General features: G+C 40.7%; 3 protein-coding genes across 4 annotated transcripts; 2 read left to right on the top strand and 1 right to left on the bottom strand.

The window, feature by feature from the left end:
* Window positions 1-736: 736 nt before the first annotated feature.
* Window positions 737-8397, top strand: rab44 (RAB44, member RAS oncogene family). Of its 2 annotated transcripts, XM_079511097.1 has the most exons (9): window positions 737-2961; window positions 3807-3889; window positions 5183-5271; window positions 5476-5607; window positions 5710-5791; window positions 6490-6604; window positions 7803-7901; window positions 7996-8072; window positions 8154-8397. In XM_079511097.1, exons 1-9 carry the CDS (start codon window positions 781-783, stop codon window positions 8239-8241), a joined length of 2946 nt encoding a protein of 981 aa, XP_079367223.1. In that variant the 5' UTR covers window positions 737-780; the 3' UTR covers window positions 8242-8397. The 2 variants fall into 2 exon arrangements, with proteins under 2 accessions (XP_079367223.1, XP_079367222.1); XM_079511096.1 differs by having other exon boundaries at window positions 7996-8397.
* A 431-nt stretch (window positions 8398-8828) lies between these two features.
* On the bottom strand, window positions 8829-15902 carry trub2 (TruB pseudouridine (psi) synthase family member 2). Its single transcript, XM_079511117.1, has 8 exons — window positions 15086-15902; window positions 14474-14608; window positions 14171-14245; window positions 12298-12359; window positions 12108-12189; window positions 10050-10122; window positions 9449-9585; window positions 8829-9187 (listed from the first exon to the last, which is right to left on the bottom strand). Exons 1-8 carry the CDS (start codon window positions 15201-15203, stop codon window positions 8928-8930), a joined length of 942 nt encoding a protein of 313 aa, XP_079367243.1. The 5' UTR covers window positions 15204-15902; the 3' UTR covers window positions 8829-8927.
* Window positions 15501-20152, top strand: hdhd3 (haloacid dehalogenase-like hydrolase domain containing 3). Its single transcript, XM_079511121.1, has 3 exons — window positions 15501-15632; window positions 16644-16978; window positions 19583-20152. The coding sequence occupies exons 2-3, from the start codon at window positions 16649-16651 to the stop codon at window positions 19973-19975; spliced, it is 723 nt and encodes a 240-aa protein (XP_079367247.1). The 5' UTR covers window positions 15501-15632; window positions 16644-16648; the 3' UTR covers window positions 19976-20152.
* Window positions 20153-22046: the final 1894 nt, after the last annotated feature.

Here is a 22046-nt window from a genome sequence, read left to right as displayed (position 1 = left end):
ATAAAAGAATCATTTGCCAGCCAATACCATCAGGGTGTAGATGCTTCTGACCAGTTTGATATACATGTACAGGACAATACAGAGTCAATGAAAGTCCTTACTGGTGCAGTGGACGGTGCCTCCTATAGTGAGGATGTTGGAAATAATGCATTGCCTGATCAAGATTCAACTGTAATGGCATCCACTTCCAAAAATGTCAGAGTACAACCAGAAGAAGAAAACTTGGGACATAGGAGGGATGAGAAGCAGAAGATTGATGTGGACATAGCAGAGGTAGCAAAGAATGTGGGAGATGCCATCATGGTGGAAACCACACCATCTACAGAAAATCAATTACAGTTTGATGTGGAATGCAAATATGACAACTCTGAGGAGAAGAGACAGAAACCTTGTGAAGCAGTGATGGACAGCAGCCACTTATCTGATACTAACTCTCATGAAGAAGACTATGATAAAGACCTTGACATAGCTGGACATGTATCTGAGCAAAGCTGTGCATCTATATCAGATGCAGCTGATGCACATAGAGACCATCAAGGGATACTGGACCAACACGATAAAAACCAAACTGATGACAATCCACAAATAAATTCCACAGGGAGAAGGAGAAAGATGGGTTCCACTCGAAGGCTTCAACCTAAAAAAGCAATCAGCGACCAAGGTGCAACAATGGAGTTTGACACAACAGATGTTAATATGAGAAATCAGAAATCCTTTGAAGGGGAGTTGAATGTGATCATTGAACCGATATATAATACCAGTAACACTACTGGCAATAATATGGATGTGACTTTAATAGGAAGTGACAGCCAGTCACATGATATTAATATGTCTTACAATAAACCAGTTGACACCTCTGTAGAGGTGGAGCCACTTGACAACACAAATGAATATGTTGAGAAGTCGTCAATAAACAGAGTAAGAAATAGTGAAGAAATGAAAGATGACACTCTCAGAAACCTACTGGGAGAACAAGATGAAGAGGTCACAGAGACTACAGTCAGAGTGAAGAGGGAAGTGGGGGAGAGATTAACGGTGATTGATGAGGCCGATGTATCACAATCAGAAAATACATATTTGATGAATTTGTGTAGACCTAATGATGAGATCAAAGAATCAAATACAGAGGACTTGAGTGACACACGTAGGAGGAGGAAGATGGGCTCTTCTCGCAGAAACACAAGATTTGCACACAAAAAAGAAAAACCATTAGAAGATGTAATAGCAGTAGGCCTACAAGAGCAAAAGGTTACAAGAGCTGAGCTATCTGTCCAGAAGGAGGTCAACAGAGCATCTCAGGGTGTAGATGCTTCTGACCAGTTTGATATACATGTACAGGACAATACAGAGTCAATGAAAGTCCTTACTGGTGCAGTGGACGGTGCCTCCTATAGTGAGGATGTTGGAAATAATGCATTGCCTGATCAAGATTCAACTGTAATAGCATCCACTTCCAAAAATGTCAGAGTACAACCAGAAGAAGAAAACTTGGGACATAGGAGGGATGAGAAGCAGAAGATTGATGTGGACATAGCAGAGGTAGCAAAGAATGTGGGAGATGCCATCATGGTGGAAACCACACCACCCACAGAAATTCAATTACAGTTTGATGTGGAATGCAAATATGACAACTCTGAGGAGAAGAGACAGAAACCTTGTGAAGCAGTGATGGACAGCAGCCACTTATCTGATACTAACGCCCATGAATTGGACTATGATAAAGATTCCCCTCCTGATACAGCTGAACATGTATCTGAGTGTAGTTTGCCATCCAAGTCAGGTGCATCTGATACACACAGAGACCATCAGGGGATACTGGACCAACAAGAGAAAAACCTAAATGATGAAAATCAACAAATAATATCCACAGGGAAAAGGAGAAAGTTGGGTTCCAGTCGAAGGCTTCAACCTAAAAAAGCAATCAGCGACCAAGGTGCAACAATGGAGTTTGACACAATAGTTAATTTGAGAAATCAGAAATCCTTTGAAGGGGAGTTGAATGTGATCATTGAACCGATATATAATACCAGTAACACTACTGGCAATAATATGGACGTGACTTTAATAGGAAGTGACAGCCAGTCACATGATATTAATATGTCTTACAATAAACCAGTGGACACCTCTGTAGAGGTGGAGCCACTTGACAACACAAATGAATATGTTGAGAAGTCGTCAATAAACAGAGTAAGAAATAGTGAAGAAATGAAAGATGACACTCTCAGAAACCTACTGGGAGAACAAGATGAAGAGGTCACAGAGACTACAGTCAGAGTGAAGAGCGAAGTGGGGGAGAGATTAACGGTGATTGATGAGGCCGATGTATCACAATCAGAAAATACATATTTGATGAATTTGTGTAGACCTAATGATGAGATCAAAGAATCAAATACAGAGGACTTGAGTGACACACATAGGAGGAGGAAGATGGGCTCTTCTCGCAGAAACACAAGATTTGCACACAAAAAAGAAAAACCATTAGAAGATGTAATAGCAGTAGGCCTACAAGAGCAAAAGGTTACAAGAGCTGAGCTATCTGTCCAGAAGGAGGTCAACAGAGCATCTCAGGGTAGAGATGAGAATGCACTTGCTGACCCCGAAAAACAAAAACAATTGCAGATTGATGTGGAATGTAAATATGAGGAGACTGAGGAGCAGAGAGAGAAATCTTGTGATGCAGTGGACAGCAGCAACTTATCTGATACTCATTTCATATCCATTCAACCGGAACCAGCACATTTGGGAAGTGAAGAAAATCCTGTCAGTGATGGTGAACTGATAGGTAGAGAGCAAAGTCCAAGGTATATGCCTTCAAATTCCTCCTCTTCATTAAATGCATCAACATTTGAAAGAAAGAGAAGAAAAATGGGCTCTAACCGCAAGTCACGAGGACAACAACAGGGACGAGACAAAATGACAAATCTTGCAGGAGATGTGAAAAATTTGCAAAGGGCAGACGAGGTAAGAAGCAAAGATTGACATATTTTTGTTGTATGTGTTATTTCCTTGAAAAGAACACAATTTTGACGTACAATAGTGTACCAGTAATGGCTGCACAAACACATTTAATTTATATGTGTGTGTGTGTGTGTGTGCGTGTGCGTGTGTGTGCGCGTGTGTGCGTGTTGTGGTTGGAGGCCCAACTACCAATTTCCCACACATGAAAGAGGAACTTAATACATATCAGTCTTTGATCTATATATATTTCTTCTTCTTCTTCTTCTTCTTCTTCTTCTTCTTCTTCTTCTCCTTCTTCTTCTTCTTCTTCTTCTTCTTCTTCTTCTACACTTTGTTAGATGCTTGGGGTCTGTTGCCATAATGTAACTGCAAATATTGTCGAGTTATATACAATACTTGCTCTGTTGATTAAAATTTGATATTCCAAAATATTATTCTCATTGACTGACATTACACAGTATGTGGTCTCAAAGTCACTATTTTAGTATACAAATGAATGCTATTATGCTAAAATAAATGGGGTTTGTAATGTTATACATTGTCAGAATCCACTTTGTTTGCATTGGTTTCTGACTGTGCAAGAGTGTCTTTGAGACCTGTTTCACTGTGCAATTATACTATTATATATAAGTCAGTGGGGAGAATATTTTGGATGATCAATGTCTGATCAACGGAGCAACTATATTGATATCTAAACAATATTTGGAGCCAAACCTCTACCAAAGTGTAATTCTGTCAGCCCATTTGGGATCTTCTATTGAAAAGCATGCATAGCAGTCATACATATTCTTGAACTAGTCTTTAACGTGTAATACCCTGTTCTAAGTTAGAACCTTTTCCCTTTTCAGGTTCTCAGTTCATGTGATGAAAATGTGGAGAGATCCTCATCCGACACTAACAGAGGACACTCTAGGCATGGAGCATTCCTTTGGTATGTCAGGATTATATATGAGAATTGTTGTCCTCCCCCAGTCCAACATTTAAAAATCTGAGATGCACTTTTTAGTTAGTTTCAAACTAATATTTCATGTTTTGCTTAAACAATTGCATGGTATGGGACAGACCAAGTCACAGTGGGAAATACAGAAGGTGTGTAAGCCATAAGGGCTGCATTAAAATACTTGAGCATCAAAGTCAGGGTCAGTTTAGGTGACACTGTGAGAACACTATATCTGGCTCCTACTTGTGGTGATAATTTGCCACTCCACGTGGTTATTGAAAATGACATTATGTAGAATCATATTTTAAATCAGATGGCATAATGATGATATACTGAATATGACAAGCCATATGTTAATACTGTCACTTGACTTTAGATGCAAGTTAGATGCAAGACATATTATTATTTGCAAAATCTAAGATGAAACTATGAGAAATAAAACATGTACAAAAAGTGCAAGTGCAAAACAAAACTTCAAATCAAATAAAACAATGCTTGCCTCTCAAGCATTTTTTAGTCACTTTTTTTAGTGCAAGATGTCACTTTTGTACCATTCTTTGTATATGAGTGATTTATTTTCAATGCACGAGGATGCTTACGCACACCAAAGCCCTTGTAGTTGTGCCGGTCAACGGGAGAGTAAACTGAATAAGATCTTGCAGGAACAAGAAGCACACACTGATAGCCAAAGTGGGAGATATTTAATTTAGGACAGGGAAACCAACATTTCGGCCATTAAGCCTTTTGCACATAGGTCACACTTAAATATCAATCAGATGGAAGTAAAAGAACACAGGTTCTAAATAAGACCTGTCCCTGTGTTGTGAGCAGTCGGAATCAAGGTCAGGAGGTAGTGTCTCACTGACAGCAAGGAGTAGTTATACCTCAAGAATAACTATAATGCAAATACAATTATCAGAGGCTCTGGACTGTTAATTCCTTGTCAGAAAGACAACTAAAATTATTATATCTGAAAGTGTAGCAGATACATTTATGACATGGAACCATATAAAAGATAACTTGAAAAGAAAACAACATAATACAATATCAAATATACATTAAATACATTCGACACAATCAAAGATAGAAATTAAGTACATGTCCTGAAAATAGACCTGAATCCTAGTTTTAGAATAAAATTAGTGTGAAGTAGGTATGCCACCTGCAGGTCAGATAAGGGGGAAAAGGGGGCAACAAGGTTAAAAAAATATTTTTACTAAAATAGTAAAAACAAATAATTTGACAATTTTCATAGTATAGTTTTCCATATCATGTCTTTCACAGTCAAGAGGCATCTGATCAAGCGACTGATCTTCAACACCAACGCCCAGAGGAATTGCAGGTTCATGACAAAGAAAAGGGACATTACATGGGTAAACATTAAATACTGAGTGACTACAATGACAAGGCAACCTGTGAAAAAGAAATGCTGAGAGGAAGAAAACACATCTTTGATGGAAATTGCTGATCTATAAGCTCACAACTCCTCACATTATGAGCTTGTAGATTGACTATTTCCGGTTACCAAGTAAGCTATACAGGCATTGTGCTCACAGTATGTGCTTCCCATTTTGCAGGTAATTCAAAAGAATGTGACCTCGAACCAAGATATGATGTGGCGATAGTTGGAAATAGCTATGTGGGTAAAACCTCCTTCATAAAAAGGATACAAAATGGGAGATTTTCTCCAGATTTTTGTGCCACTATTGGTAAGTCTCAACTCCTCTGATAATTTCACAGACATGCCATTAAGAAATAATCAGCTCTTTTTATGCAATTATGTTGTCCCTTTGTCTTTTTTATTTTTGTAGGCATTGATTCATGCAAGCAGTCTGTGACCGTGCATGGGAGAACAGTGGTGCTAGAGCTCTGGGATACTGCAGGTCAAGAAAGGTAGGCCTAAAAAGTTGTGTTATAAGTTCATTGTATACATTATTCCTATGATCATCCAAAGGTCAGTTCATATTTGTGAAAATGCAGAATTCTTCTCCAAAACTCAAGGTTTCAATCTATTATTTTCAAACGAGAAAACTTGCAACTGCTTAATTTGCAATGAACATATGCTGACACAGGACAATCCAGTTTGATTAATACTTGTTTGGATTTATACTCGCATTACCCTGTCATCATGTAATTAGCCTGGGCTATTTGGTTGTTTTTATTATGAGCATGGTCCGGTAATGTTATCAGAATCAGAATCAACTTTATTGTCACATCACAGTTTTACAAGTAAATCATTTGTGCATAGGTCCATGAATCAAAATGAGATCAGTTTTTGTATGTTACAAAACCTGTTTACACACATACTTGACCTGCCGAAAAAGAACATGTGACTTCTGATTTGAGAGGACCTTCCCATGACCTGGTGTATAAACCATTATTTTTGCCTGTTAAACAGTGGTTGTTTGTCGAACACTTTAAAAGTAAGGGTGATTCATATGGAAAAGCATCCTCTGGACTGACACGATTCAGTCCTCCACGCCAGCCATCATAATACGTGCTCTCAGTTTAGGCAGCAACAACAGATCCATTTGAGCACTGTCATGTGTAAACACCTTGTCTATACTTGCATTGTTGATCGTCCTCCAAAGGTTTCGCAGCATTACAAGACAGATGTTCCATAAGGCCCAAGCATTCCTGCTGATGTATGACATCACCTCCTCCCAGAGCTTTTGTGATGTCGCCTACTGGATTAGCTGTATTCAGGTATTTCATTACATCATGGAATCTGAGTTCCCAGAAGTTTTCACCAGCTCCCACTGTGCCATTAAGAAAACATAGACGAGAAATCATTCAGATGGTCCCACCAATGTCCCAAGAAATACATTTGTTATCGACTGTGCAAATTAAGTATCCCAGATGTCAATTATCACTTAATCACTATATTCTTTCTGGCATTAAAACCATTCAGAGACAACAGCTTGCTTAAAAGATACACTCAAGATAATGAATGAATTTTAATTTATAAACTCTAATATCAATAGTGGAAACAACTGATGAACGATGATCTGAGGCACTTAATAATTTCTTCTAAGAAATGTGGTATGCGGCCCACGTTTATAATGTCTCATAAACATACTAATGTATTATAATCTGCTTAGAACACTGTATCGCTATATGAATATATATGTATTGAATATAATAAAATACTCATGCTTTATTTATAACAATAAGTATAAATGCATCATAATCTGCTTATAATTATAACATATTTACAGTTATAAGAACTCATAAACTCACTTCTCAATGCAATCATACCACATTATAAAGTATTATTTGATAACTAAGTAAAGTGAGAAAATTGCATTAAGATTATGCAAGTTTCTTCCCCTTCGGGAATGTCATTACTAGCACCCAATGACCATTTATAGTGATCTATAATCACACTATAATTCTTTATAACAGTGATTATATGTATATATTATAATTACTATGAAGTATGAATTAACTATAATCCATGCCAAACATGCCAGCAATATGATAATTAATTATAAGCATGTTTAGAATTATTATAGACATGGGCTTCATAGAAAATGTTGATGCTCATTAACTACTTCCAACCTGGCATCCTTATTTTGGACATGTCATAACCATAACATGACATAGGTAAGCATTTTGAACTAGGGCTTAAAACTGGGAAAGCATCTGTGTCATTTTAGATTTTAACATTGGCTATAAAAATAGCAAATATACAAGCTCACAGCACACCCGTTCGTGCCACGCTGCAAGCTTGTACATTTGCTTTTTGAAAATGTTATCTTGAAAGTGTTTGAAACATTTTGAATAATTTTGCATTAAGAGTTTGGTAACTACTGATTTATAAGGCATTTGTGGAATCGGCCTCAGGTCTTAATGGGTTAAGTGGTTCACCCGAAATGCACACTGAGCGATTCATGTTTTGTAGGAGGGGGCAACAGAGGATGTGGTCGTCATGCTTCTTGGGAACAAGATTGACTGTGCCAAACGAGAGGTTCAATCTCATGAAGGGAAGGCCCTTGCTCAGGTACAATATATATATATTTTATTATGCTGAATGATAATGTATTAAACCAGAAATCGATGACAATGTTATGATTTTCAACCCATTCCTCTCACAGGAATACAACATTGAATTCATGGAATGTAGTGCTGCAACCGGTGAAAATGTGACTCAGTCTATGGAAACCATAGCAAGGTATTCTGTCCAGTCTTGTCATACCTTGTCCTATTGTGTATTACTTGTAATTACTCAACTAATTAGTGTTTTTTTTCCCAGTATGTTGAGTAAAAAACATGCCACCAAAGAGGAAGGCATGTTGTTGCGCAAAGAGCCTCCACGGAAGAAATCATCAGGCTGCTGCTGACCATGTTCATCTCAGAATGGAGTCTGGACTGTTATGGTTGGACCTTGTATGGATCAAGGATATACTTAAAATCATGTGTATATAACTACTGTAAATGCAATTTAAAGTAATCATCTAGGCTGGGCTTAGACCGGTGAATTTCTCTCAGACTCGCGCAATGTACAGCCTACATTTTTCCCCATGTCATATTGGTTGCTACTGCCATCGATATATTGCATCAGGTGAACAGGTTGGTTAAAACTTTACAAGTACCGGGTGGTCAAATTAATCTTGATAATTAAAATGGAAACCCCTGGAGTTTTGATACTTCATCAAATATTGGTGTAACACTGATACTGTCATAATAAAATATAAGTTCAACAATGTTATGTTTTTTTTAATGGGACAATTCTAAATGATGCATTATTGTACTATGAAGTCTCATGACTTTCCAATCATTTTGCAGAAGTGGTCATTATTGCACGATTTTAGGCATAAGTTCTGTACATTGGGCACATTAATTCCTTTGTGATGTTGGTGATAGTTGAGACACTTTTTTGTCCATTTGATATATGCTACTGGACAACAAATTTGACAATACATTGATACAACTTCTGTAATTGTCATACTATTCCATTTTATGTTTTTGTCATCAGTCATCAGTTTTATATATATTAAAAAAAGAAATACATGAGGAAGGCTGCAATTTAGATTCCCATCCAGCTCATCCCTCTGCTCTGGTACTGGGAGTGACTTCTATGCTTTTTGGTGAGGTTTTGATGAGGTTTAATAGCAAGCTCGACATCTGAAGCAGTCCATTGGTGCCGGATCAAAGCACCCTGGAGAGTGAAGGGACCATCTCGGATGCGGCGTACTCCCTTACACACTGCTGTGCTGCGAAGCTCTAATCCAATCTCATGCACCAATTTGCACAGGTATTTTTGTGTTTCATTGAAACACTGGATCTCTGTAAGAACAAGAGAGCATAATGTTAACTATTTAAGACCTGATGTCGATTTTACAAATTCCTTCAAAAACAGTTTTCGGAAAAAACTTTTGTTGCAATATAGAGCTAAAATCTAAAATGACAGTGATTTCCTGGATTGAATGGGTTAAACAAGGTTGGTAAGGCCAGTACATGGGCTGTTTATGACAACAATTTGACTTTGTTCATGACTTTTCTCCATTGCATTTGAATGTATGGCTTTTACAAGAGGTAATTCATTACCCAAGGTGAAGTGGGGTGGTTGGAAGCGTATGCAGCGCAAGCCTGTTAAAATGGGGCCAGATTTCCCATCTGGACCCAGTGTGCCTTGCACCGCCATTTCATAGGCCTCTTGTGACTGCATATCCACATTGGAATACCTGTGAGGAAGGGAAAAAAACAACTATGTATTAATAGCACATTTCACTTTGGTGTGTGGTGTGTTCATTATACTGTACATGTGTCAGTTTTATACTCCCTATTTGGAGTATAAAAGCTGATAATTAGGAACCAACGTGTTTTCAAGTAAGGCTGCAACTATAGACTATTTTCTTAGTGATTATTCTGATCGATAACTTTTTCGATTAATCTCGAAGTGCATCATATATTTGTTTTAAATATATGAATGAATCAATTCAGAACACATATCGTGTTGTGAGCTTGTAGATCTAATATTTTCGGACATTTCATTAAGAAAAAAAAACATTTTCACCTATAATGGCATGCCCGAAATATGGACTGATTATCGATCACTTGTTTTTATAATCTATGAAATGGATTAGTTTGATTAACTGCAGCCATTAAAGTTCCATGGAAATGTAATGAATCTGTTGTGTGAACATACATTAACATGGCCTTTTGATTGGCTCCCTGCAACATGGCCAACACACTCTCCAGCTTGTCCTGTGTGATGTGATCTGTTGGACACATCAATGAATCAAGGTACGGTAGGTACGGGCCCATTTTTATTATATCGTTGCTGTCGGGAGAAAACCTCCTAACTCTATTTTTGAGTTTTTTTTAAATTTCTTTGGCATAAATCAGTGCTATTGAACAGCTACTGTTCAGTAGCACTGGTCTGTGTGTTGTTTCGAAAATATTGGACCAATAGAAAGCAGTAAAAAAAACACTCAAACTGTCTGCTGAACTAAAGCAACTAAGTCCACCACCTCTCCCCCTCTTTCATGCAAGTAATTGACAATATATAAACTAAGTCACAACATCAACTCCGATGAGGCAGTATTGCTTTGTTTTCAAAATATAAGGTTTTCTTAATTTCCTGAAAAAATTATATTCTTAATTTCCTGAAAAATTAACATTTTGGGGTTAGGTGGTTTCTTCCCGGCAGCAGAGATTAGAAAAATAATATAATAAATAATAAATAATCAATCAAATCAAATAATCAATAATAATAACAACTCCATAAATGCTAAATAAACAACAATAATAATATAATAACAATTTTAAGAAGTAGGGAAAATAGCTGATCTACAAAGTCAGTGAGTTTGTAGATTTGCTAATTTCACTACTTTCGGTCCCAGGGGAAACATCACGAGCAAAAAGGTTTGGGTATAAACTAAAGTACTTCGCACAGTGAGTTGAGCATTTGCAAGTCGCAACTAGTTGGTGTGGACTGGGCTTTATGGCTCGTACACACTGCACGATATTTGCTCCGATTATGCTGTCGGGGACCATTTTTGGCGCTCGTCGACAAAACTCCCGATCTGACGCAAGATCGGGCTTTGATCGCCGAGGTTTTGCTCGCTGTGTGTGAAAGGCTCTGCGAGAAGATATAGCGCCGATAAAAGTGCTCGCCGACGCCTTCCTGACCGTTTCTGAATATCAAGCAGGGTTGATATTTGGCTCTGTCGCCGACTGGACATCGTACAGTATGAAATGGGTTGCGATTGCGTCCAGAGAAGTCCTGTATTACAGCCATGAGAGCACAGCTGTGCTCACTGACACTGTCTGTCGTGTCGACTGTATCGATAGATGATCAGATGATAATATATATAACCTTTATTTATTCCTTGGGTAAATCCCTGTCCTGTGTCGTACATGCAAGCTATATTAGCCCAATGTTGCTGTTAAATATTGTATAAAACCAACTCATTTCACTTGAATAATGTTGATAAAACCGCATCAGAGCAAACTTTTGGACTCTGTGCGCTCTCTCTCTGTGTGTGTGTGTGTGTTTGTGTGTGTGTGCGGAGAGAGACGGAGAGTTATTTCATGAAAATCAAAATTTGACTTCATGTCTCGCTGCAGCCCACGTAGGCTACACACTGCCTGTCACAAACATTTCGCCGTGTAGCCTGGCTATTCCTGTGTGTGTGTGGCATGCACGGATCAGAGAGAGAGAGGCGTCTGTGTCGGTCTCGTGCTTGTATCACGGCATCCTGCACGTGCGTGAGATGTCAAAATGAAGTGGAATAAAAAACAAATGATGTAGCCTATATCTTGGTGAACTCTTGCAGTGTGTGATGCCTAGTCGCGACCAATCGTTTAGTGTGAAAGCCACAACGATATAATGACAGTCGATAAAAAAAAAAAAAGAAAGACTCCTGTAGTGTGAAATACATAACGATTTGATGACTCGCCGACAACTCCTACAGTGTGTAGGGGCCATTAGTCTTCACTCTTCACTGGTGATTATTAATGCAGTGTTTGTCTTTCACGTCAAAAGTGTGACTATGGGACAAACGTATAGGAAGATGTACTCGAACCCCATATGAGGATGTAATAAATTATACATTAGTAACAAATAGTATTGCAATAAAATACCATATATTATTAATGCCATTATAATTTAAATTATCTATAAAATATAAATATCTGTGTTAATGATGTGGTTTACAAATAACGTGTTCTTGATAAGCATCAAATGTAAAAACTACCACACCATAAGTGGATCTCTCCCAGACACGTCCTGTGTGACAGAAATTGTCTGTTGCAGTCCCAAATTCACCCTCCAGTGTGTAGTCCTGCAACGACCATTAAACATTGATTGAAAAAAAACAACAACAGCTAAGCGACAGTGTATCTAGGAAGTTAAATTATGTCTTTTGAAGGCAGTGGAAATGAATGCTTACCCTTGTGACACGTGACTTGTAGAGCTCATTCAGAGCCTTGTTGCCACTTCCAACTCCAAGAACTACAAACACAGGAGAGTCACAGATAAAAGTAAGAGTTAAGAACAAACCAAGATAAATAAAAATAAGTGAGCTTAGAATTCTGGCACTAGATATATGCACCGGGTCTGAATTAATATATGTACAGTATGTATTCAATCAATCAATCAATCAATCAATAATATAACTAATATTATTCCGACCAGTTCCTTTCCCATCCATCAGGCGCCCCGGCTGGCTGGAGGTAGTTTAGAGACCAGGATTACTGCATGTTTTTTTTGTGAGGGTACAGAACATGCAAACTCCACACAGGAAAACCCTTTCGCCAACCCCGCCTCGGGTATGGGCACTGATGACGTGGAGGAGAGAACACAACCCCAGCTCCCACAGCGTCCCCAGCGGGAATCGAACCCAGGACCTTCTAGCAGCCTGTGAGGCGACAGCACTACCGACTGTGCCACCGTGCCCCCTAGAAAGCCAACATCTTAAACACTAAGCCAAAGGGATATGACTCTGGGGAGATATTCAACTTTTTAGGCCTGAGGTTGTGAGCCCCTCTGCTACATATTACAGTATTAACATTGAATATATGAACAAATACAGTCTGTTAGAGAGGCTTTCACGTCATCTACGAGGGCACTGGTTCTCAACGGGAGGAATCGGGACCACCAGTCACCACTCCACACTTCCACCTAACTCCTAAAATAGACACCTCAAGATCTAAGATCGCTTCAACTGTTCTGTGACTGTCTGTACTTAGTATGACGGCTAGAGGTCAGAAAACCTCTTAAATATCACACACATGTGAAGTGACGACGAGTGCTTCCAAACTCCAGCACTTAGAAAAAGAATCACCTGCACAGAATTTCTTGACAGAAAGTAGCTCATAACATGTCTATGGTGGATTTTTATGAAACAAAAGCTCGGCAGATTGAAAGAGGATAATTCAAGCTTGGCTTAGAGCTGCAATGTTGGTGAGTTTAACATTGTTTAATACAAGCAGATCGCAAACGCAATGTGGATGAGTAGGGAGTAAATGGAGGGTATTGCAACTATAGATTCATCCCATTATAAAACATTTAAAAAGAAATCTAGAGTTGCAAATTGCAGCGGGTCCTAGACTCCTAACAACCACTCAACCAGCAATACAACCTTCTCACAACCCCTATTTTTCAGTGAGTATCTGGATGTATACATGTAAAGTATTACCAATAAATGAATGTATGTTCAATCTACAGTGAACTATATGGATGAAGTCTATCAACAATATATGAATGTGAAGCGTTATCCGCAAACCAAAATTGCACTTTGAGTTTTTGGGTTATGTTACCTTACCATACCCTGGTTTCCAATATATTTTGCATTATAATTTTCAAGTCACGCGAGAGAGACTGAGTAGAGTCGCTGCTTCTTCGCCTGGAAAAAGGAGCCAGCTTAGGTGGTTCGGGCATCTGGTTAGGATGCCTCTCGGACGTCTCCCTAGGGAGGTCCTCGAGGCACTTCCCACTGGGAGGAGACCCCGGTGCAGACCAAGGCGCAGTTGGAGGAATCACATTGACTCAATGGCCTTGGAACGGGATCCCCCAGGAGGAAGTCACTAATGTTGCTCTGGAGAGGGAAGTCTGGTGCTCTCTGGTGGAGCCGTTGCCCCCGCGACCCGACTATGGATAAGCGGTTGAAGATCGATGGATGGATGGATTATAAGTTTGTAATTTGTTGAGAAACTATTGAAGATATGACACCAATATTTGAAATACATCATGGCAAGGCAACTACACAAACCAAACCTCTCCCAAGTTTGTGCTTACAGTAAGTTTCACTCCCAAAACCTTACCAAGAACACCAGAAGAGAACGCATCCAGGCGATGTCCTACTGCAACTTTAATATGCTGGAACTCAGGTCCACAAACTGCAACAGAGCAACAGCAGAGAGGCACTATCTTTAATAGATATTGTATTCATTCAATTACCGTGGTGCAGTTAAATTATACCACATCTATGACATGAGAAAAGTAATTGGCGTTTCAGAATATGGTAATTCCAATTACATTAAAAATTATAATAAACTGCTAAGAAAGAAGATTAAATGCAAAATAACAAAGCACTGTGGCTTTGTCATTAAATGAGCATAACGTACCTAAGGGGTGTTTGGCCAGTACAGGCACACGGGAAACAGAGATGGTGAGCTCATTGCATGTGTTTTTAGCACCACTTGATTCTGCCAAGAACTTGAAATGTTGTGGAGAAGGCAGGGAGGGTTCCGAATTAACACCTGTGAACACAACAATGCGTCATTGTGGACTTGTTTTAGTTTGTCTTAAATTCTAAAAACCTAGGTTTGTACAGCAAAATGTGTCTCAATTTTCTTTTCCATTTAAGTTTCTAAAAATTATGTGCTCGAAGACTTAAGAGCACATATTTAAGGAGACATATTTTCAATTGTGTTTTCCTTCTTTTTTAATGCAAATAAACACTTTAGTTTCGTTTTAAACTTTGTTAACATGCATATTTGTTTAATGCACATTTGTTTAATCAAAGTAAACTTGGATCAAGACTATAGATAAAATACAATTCAATTATAGTCTTGAATTAGATCCAAGGCTAGTATCAAAGAAATTGGTGTTTATGTGATGGATCGAGACAGACAAGCCAGATAAATGGATAGAAATGTGTATCTGTACATTAGGGACACACACACACACAGCTCCATCATGAAAAATATCTCATGATGGAATACAACAAGTCTCACCTTTGAGGAGGTTTGTCTCTACGGTGTCTCGGACGAGCTTCCAGTGAACACCCGGTGGTTTATACACGGAAAACAGTCCCTCCAACCGACGAAACACTCGGGTGGCTGGCGTTGCCATTGTGTTAAGATACCTATCACCGTGCCTACTGTTAACTTATTTAGAATATATTCAACTTATAATAAAACAGAAGTTTGTCCTGTGTGTCAATGTTTTCATCTTACCAGTAGAAAAACAAACACGTGAGTGTAATGCGCATGCGTATCCATACCCTGTGTACTAGACCATCTCATCTTGACCACCACTGCTCTCTGCTGGAGTGGAGCCGTTAGCTTTTTAGCATGCAAGCACAGCAGCAGTGTTTCTTCAGTTAATAACAAACTAAACACTGAAATAAAACGAGCGAGTGAGGCCGCTAACAAAACCTAATCTGACTCTAACGACGACTGTTCAGTCAACAGAAGAGAGAGGGGGAGAGAAGTCTTGCTGACGACGTGATCGTGAACCGGCTGTCACTATCACAGAGGTTACCGCAGTGTGTTGTTGACAGTAAGATCCCTTCAAGTTAACCTGCAGAATGTTGTCTGTCTGTTGACTTGATATATTGAAATGGGAATGACGATCCTTTGCTGACTGAAGTTTTTAAAGTATTCAAGAAACGTGTGACGTAGTGAACCACGGAAAGACAGCGTCAGGTCTGATTCCTGTCCTTAATCAATCATTCATTGTAGAATGTAGACTAGACAGTGTACTACTGCTTAACATAAGTTAACACCATAGGGGTTAACACTAGTCTGTTATACTCACGCCTTGTGACGGTGTCGCGAGCCGAACGTCATAGAACGTCATCATAGATCTACACCCCCAGACAGAGCCATGGCTCTGGCCCACCCTACAGGCTAGAATGGGAGATAGGCTACCCTCAGTAGCCTATCAGAAGATTTCTACGGCTCTAGCAGAGATTCTCAACCCGTTTAATTTCAAGGACCCCCCAGTTTGATATGCATATTAGTCTACAGAGCCTCTTTTAATGGCATTTCTATCCCTGGGACCCCAATTTATATTGTAAAATCAATGTTAATTAGATTGTACAAATAGAATGGACCGTCCATTTGTACTCAGAGTTACAGACCCATAAGGGTCCATTTGGTTCCGAACTATCATTTAGCTGGGGAACCCCTGGAACTCCATCAAGGACCCCTGGGGGTCCCCGGACCCCACTTTGGGAACCACTGATTTGGAGGACCCATCATGTAAGCAAGTGCTTTTTCTGTGTTATCCTCGTAGCAGATTTTGCATTGACCTATACTTACTATCGTTTGAACTGTACCCATTTTACAAACTGTGAATAACATTTTCAATCAATCAATTTTTCAATCAATCAATTCATTTCTCTATCCAGAAAGAGAATGTATTGTGACACCATTGAAAGCAATAGTGGCAGAACCTCACAAGATGGCACCACCCATCCATTGAGCATAGCAGATAGGGATTTTTTTTTTTTGCATTGACAAAATCAATGCAGATTTCAATTTTTGTCCGTTTATTTTGTCCATGCAGGTGTCATGCGGGGTCCTTTGCAGTGGGTGCTGTGGGATGTGAAAGATACCCTGTTGAAAGTGCGCAAATCTGTGGGAGAGCAGTACTGTAACGAGGCAAAGAGAATGGGTTTGAGCCTCGATCCTGTGGAGGTTGAGGCTGCCTTCCGACTGGCCTATCGTCAGTATTCCAGCCAATACCCCAACTATGGCACGAGTCAGGGCCTGAATGGTCATGTCTGGTGGATGAGAGTGGTGCAGGACACCTTCTCTCGGTGCAGGGTACAGGATCCAGCCTTGCTGAACACAATGTCTCACAATCTTTACAATAACTTCTGCAATGGAGAGAACTGGGAGGTAAATCACCAAAGTATCACGTTATCACATCACAGTCATATACATATATATAGTGGATCTAAATACTAAATAGAAACAGAAGGGTTTCCTGCACAATTATTATTGTCTCCACCAGGCCGAAGGCATGGGGAGAGAGTATGTTTTGCACTCCGTCCGTGTGTGTGTCCGTCCTTCCTTCCGTCCGTCCGTTACCAGCTAATCTCCGCCACCGTTGGCCCGATCCATGCCAAACTTTGCACACACTCCCTGGATGCCAACAACGAACCTCTGCCCCAAATATTCTTCAACGGCCTGTTATAGCGCCACCATGAGGCCGATTTAGGCAAAACACATTTCTGTAGATTACTCGTACACATTTTATCCATACATCACACAATTCGGTATACACTATCTTCATAGTCATGTGATCAACACGGATCTGCACCATTTCCCATCTTCCATCCTGGTTGGCTAATATTGGCTTCCAAAGCTCACATGATTGGTCCGTTTCGAACAAAATGCCACAAATCACAAACCCAGTGTGCAATTTCCGTGAAATTATACACGCACATTTCCACTAGGCCAAGGACGACATGCCACTAATTTCTTTCCAAATCAGCGCTATAACAGGCCAATTCCTGTTTTTAGCTATAACTGCATCAATCTGTATACAACTTATGTATGCGCACTCCCTAGAGGCCATGGAAAAACATTGTCCCTGCATCCCTCCACATCTGCCGGCTATAGCGCCACCATGAGGCAGATTTCTGCTAAACACATTGCTTATGTTAGTCGCACAGATTTCATCCAAATCTCACGCAAATCGGTACACATGATCTCTGTAGTCATGTGATCAAGACGAGTCTGTTGGATTTCTCAGATTCTACACTGATTGGCTAACATTGCCTTCCAAAGTTTTCAGGAGTGGCTCTGAGTGATCTGGCTCTGCATTTCCTCAACAAAATGAAGAAAATTGTTGTAAAAAACAAACAAACAAAAAAACATGTTTATATTACTCCTAAACATTTTGCCAAACATCTCACACAGTCCTATCCTGGTGGAGACCTGTGCCCAGAAGGGCACTTTTTCTAGTATTGTTATTGGCATGGCACCCCCCCAGTGTCTGCCCAGTGCCACCCCAGTATCTGCCCAGTGCCTCCGCAGTGCCTGCCCAGTGCCTCCCCAGTGTCCGCCAAGTGCCTCCCCAGTGTCTGCCTAGTGCCTCCCCAGTGTCTGCCCAGTGCCTCCCCAGTGTCTCCCCAGTGTCTGCCCAGTGCCTCCCCCAGTGTCTCCCCAGTGTCTGCCCAGTGTCTGCCCAGTGCCTCCCCAGTGTCTCCCCAGTGTCTGCCCAGTGCCTCCCCCAGTGCCACCCCAGTGTCTGCCCAGTGCCTCCCCAGTGTCTGCCCAGTGCCTCCCCAGTGTCTGCCCAGTGCCTCCCCAGTGTCTGCCCAGTGCCTCCCCCAGTGCCACCCCAGTGCCACCCCAGTGTCTGCCCAGTGCCTCCGCAGTGCCTGCCCAGTGCCTCCCCAGTGTCCGCCAAGTGCCTCCCCAGTGTCTGCCTAGTGCCTCCCCAGTGTCCCCCTGAGTGCCTCCCCTGAGTGCCTCCCCAGTGCCACCCCAGTGTCTGCCCAGTGCCTCCCCAGTGTCTGCCCAGTGCCTCCCCAGTGTCTGCCCAGTGCCTCCCCCAGTGCCACCCCAGTGCCACCCCAGTGTCTGCCCAGTGCCTCCGCAGTGCCTGCCCAGTGCCTCCCCAGTGTCCGCCAAGTGCCTCCCCAGTGTCTGCCTAGTGCCTCCCCAGTGTCCCCCTGAGTGCCTCCCCTGAGTGCCTCCCCAGTGTCTCCCCAGTGTCTCCCCGGTGCCTCCCCAGTGTCTGCCCAGTGCCTCCCCAGTGCCTCCCCAGTGTCCCCCAGTGCCTCACCAGTGTACCCCAGAGTGCCTCCCCAGTGTCGCCAATAGCAATAACCCAAATTAATCTAATTCATTAATTAATCTAATTAATTAGTGCGCCAAAAGGTCCCCCCCGTGCCCAGCACCATGCCAAAGCTTTTTCCTGCAGGAAACACTACATATGGTGATATGTGGTATCAGTGCCTTACTGAAGCAGATCATTGTCCAACAATCAAGAGAAAAAACTCTCTTGATTGTTTAATATTAATAAATAATAAAGGTCTTTTCAGACAGGCAGCGACTGACGCGACTAGTCATTTTCAATGAGAGGCGTGCGTTTATTTTGGACGCACGGAGAAGTTATGGGGCAACAACGCAAGCTTATTTTCATGGGCGCTACGCGTCCCACGCCCCTCAAGAGCAGACCAGGCAACAACGCAGGCGTCACCCGCTCCCCGTCTGAAAGGACCTTAAGGGTGTTAAGATTATTGATTAGTTCCATGAGCCAGTGACTGAAGATGTTCACCCGTATGAAATGAGGGGCGGTCTTATCATCAATTGCTTCATTGTTTGTGTTAGAACAAAAAAGCCGATTTGCTCGTCCACAGCACATGACGTAAATTCTCCATTCATTGTCAATACTTAGCATTTAATGTTTGTGTTAGGACAAGAATCTACACTATAGCTTAATATAGTATATAATAAAATGTAAATCATTATTTAGTTTTTGTTTCCTAGGTATTTCCAGACTCAAAGAAGACTCTAGAGAGATGCTCATCTCTTGGACTGAAACTGGGTGTAGTGTCCAATTTTGATAACCGCCTAGAAGGAATTTTACAGTCTTGTGGCCTGCTGTCTCACTTCAACTTTATAATAACATCTGAGAAAGCAGGTGTTGCCAAACCCAACCCAGCAATCTTTGACCAGGCACTACAGCAGTGTGGCTCACCAGCAGCTCATGTAGCTCACATCGGTGACCACTATGTCTATGACTACCTCACCTCTCGGTCTCTGGGCCTCCATGGGTACCTATTAGACAGAGAAAACAAGCATCACCACCCAGATGTACCCCTACAACATCGACTCAGCTCCCTAGATGAGCTGCCATCACGACTTCAACAGCTGGACTAATGCAAAAGTTTCATAGACATAGACGAGTGTGACAATCACCTACTCTTTACTGCAAAGAACATGTTAATTGCTGAATTAACCACCGGTATATATTATTTTGAGTGGTCTTATGCTGAACACTCCTGAATATAGAACAGAAACCAGATGTTTCTGCCACCCTTCACCAGTCGGTGACTCGGTGTGTGGAAACCTCCCATAAGCGAAATATTTCGCGAATGCTCACTTAAAATAACCAATTGGCAAGAGGAAATGACAATATTTTGTGTTTTATTAATATTATTAATCACATGAATCCTAGTGTCCCTATCTGGTGTGAGCATTAGGCAAAAATAGCAGACCTACAAGCTCAACGCATTGCATTGTGAGCTTGTAGATCAGCTATTTTCAGCCAAGAGGCTTTGTGCCAGGAGGCTTGGAGACTTGGTGACTCCGGGCACTATACTCCCTGTGGTGGTGTGGAACGTGTACCAAACTTACCTTAGTTACGTCATCAAGAATGGTGGTCCCTTATTGGCCGGTGGACAACACCGACATACATACGGTACATACTTATTGGCCGGTGGACAACACCGACATACAGTACATACCCAGCCGATTGCGTGCTCTGCTTGCGCAAGTAATAACAGGAAAATGTGGTTGTCTGGTTGGCAGAGATCACAGATGGGAAGGAGGCAGGGATTATGTCCTTCCTGCACTATCAACGTCTGATTGGTTGGTTGCCTGTTGAGCAGGGAGGAACAGAATGAGATAGGGCTGGGTGATATGACTTCAGTTCAAATCAATATCACAATGATTTCAAATGTGCCTTGATCATAATAAATGACTTATTCTACAATCGGCTATTATCGCCCCCATTGTACCATGAAGTAATACAGGGCTTAAGTTGTTAATCAGAAAAATATGTAAAATAAGTCAAGTCAAAGCACAGAGAAATATAATGGTCCAAACAGTATTGATCATGTTTTTAAAATATGGGAAGGGAAAGGTCTCACAAGATTCTATCAACTTTAAATTGATTGCGTTTTTTTGAATATTCATAAATATAGTCTTATTAGTAATCATTTTTATCAATATCTGCAAGTGAGAAGCTACTAGAAGAAAATCTCAAAATGAGAACTCTTGGAGACCTTCACCCTCTCCTGAGATATATAGTACAGTCCCATCAAAGACATGATTACAAAAACACAATTGGACAAATGTATCATATATTTCAGGAAAACAAAATTAAGATCTAGGTCACATTAAGGACAAATGGGATAAAGAAATGAAAATGATTATAGTAAGTTAATGTATGTATATCTGTACATCTGTCTGCAAGCTTTCAATTAATGTGTTCAATAAACCTTATCAAGCCCAGGGTCATATGTAAAAGTAGTACCAATCACACATGTGTAGTACCGTTACCTTGTATCTTTGTGTCGATGGCCGATGTAATCACAGTATATGTCATTTTCCTTTGAGTACAAAACAAAATATTATTTGGGCCACACTTAACAGTAGGTCAGTGTGAGAATCCTTACAATGTGCATCTCATAAAAAAAGCATTCTTGGTCCTAGAAGAAAATAAACTTGGCTGTAAATAAATGTAAGATCAATGAGGTTCATCTTCCCTTCTCTGGAATCCTGCCTCAAAGCAGACCAGAGGTAGAGAACTGCCCTGATGGCATCGCTAGGGACACATGCATCAGTAAGCAGGAACTGGGGATGGCAATGAAGGACCGGAAAGTCTGGCGTGGCATTGTGAAATCCATGATCTCGACCGTGATCGAAAAATTATCTTAAAGAATTTTAGGGCACAGAATAAGGATACATTTCAGTATAGTGGCATTAGAGGATAAGAAGACAAGTGGGCAGGATTGTTACCTAAATACTCTTATTTCAAACCATCTGGTCATTGACAGATACTGGGAGAGTTGGTTGGGGATCAGAAGGACCAGGGGAATAGAACAGTTCAAAGCAAGCAAGCCTCCAGCCCATTATGGGGAATAGGGATTGCTCCAAAATGGATGTAAAGCTTATTGGGAATCCCCTAAAGCCAAGAAAACAGTGAATTTTGTTATGTATGTTTAGT

This window comes from Electrona antarctica (assembly GCF_951216825.1).
Source record: "Electrona antarctica genome assembly, chromosome: 9".
NCBI classification, from domain to species: Eukaryota; Metazoa; Chordata; class Actinopteri; order Myctophiformes; family Myctophidae; genus Electrona; species Electrona antarctica.
Note: the sequence above shows the minus strand (reverse complement) of the source record. Positions and strands in the feature narration are given on the sequence as shown.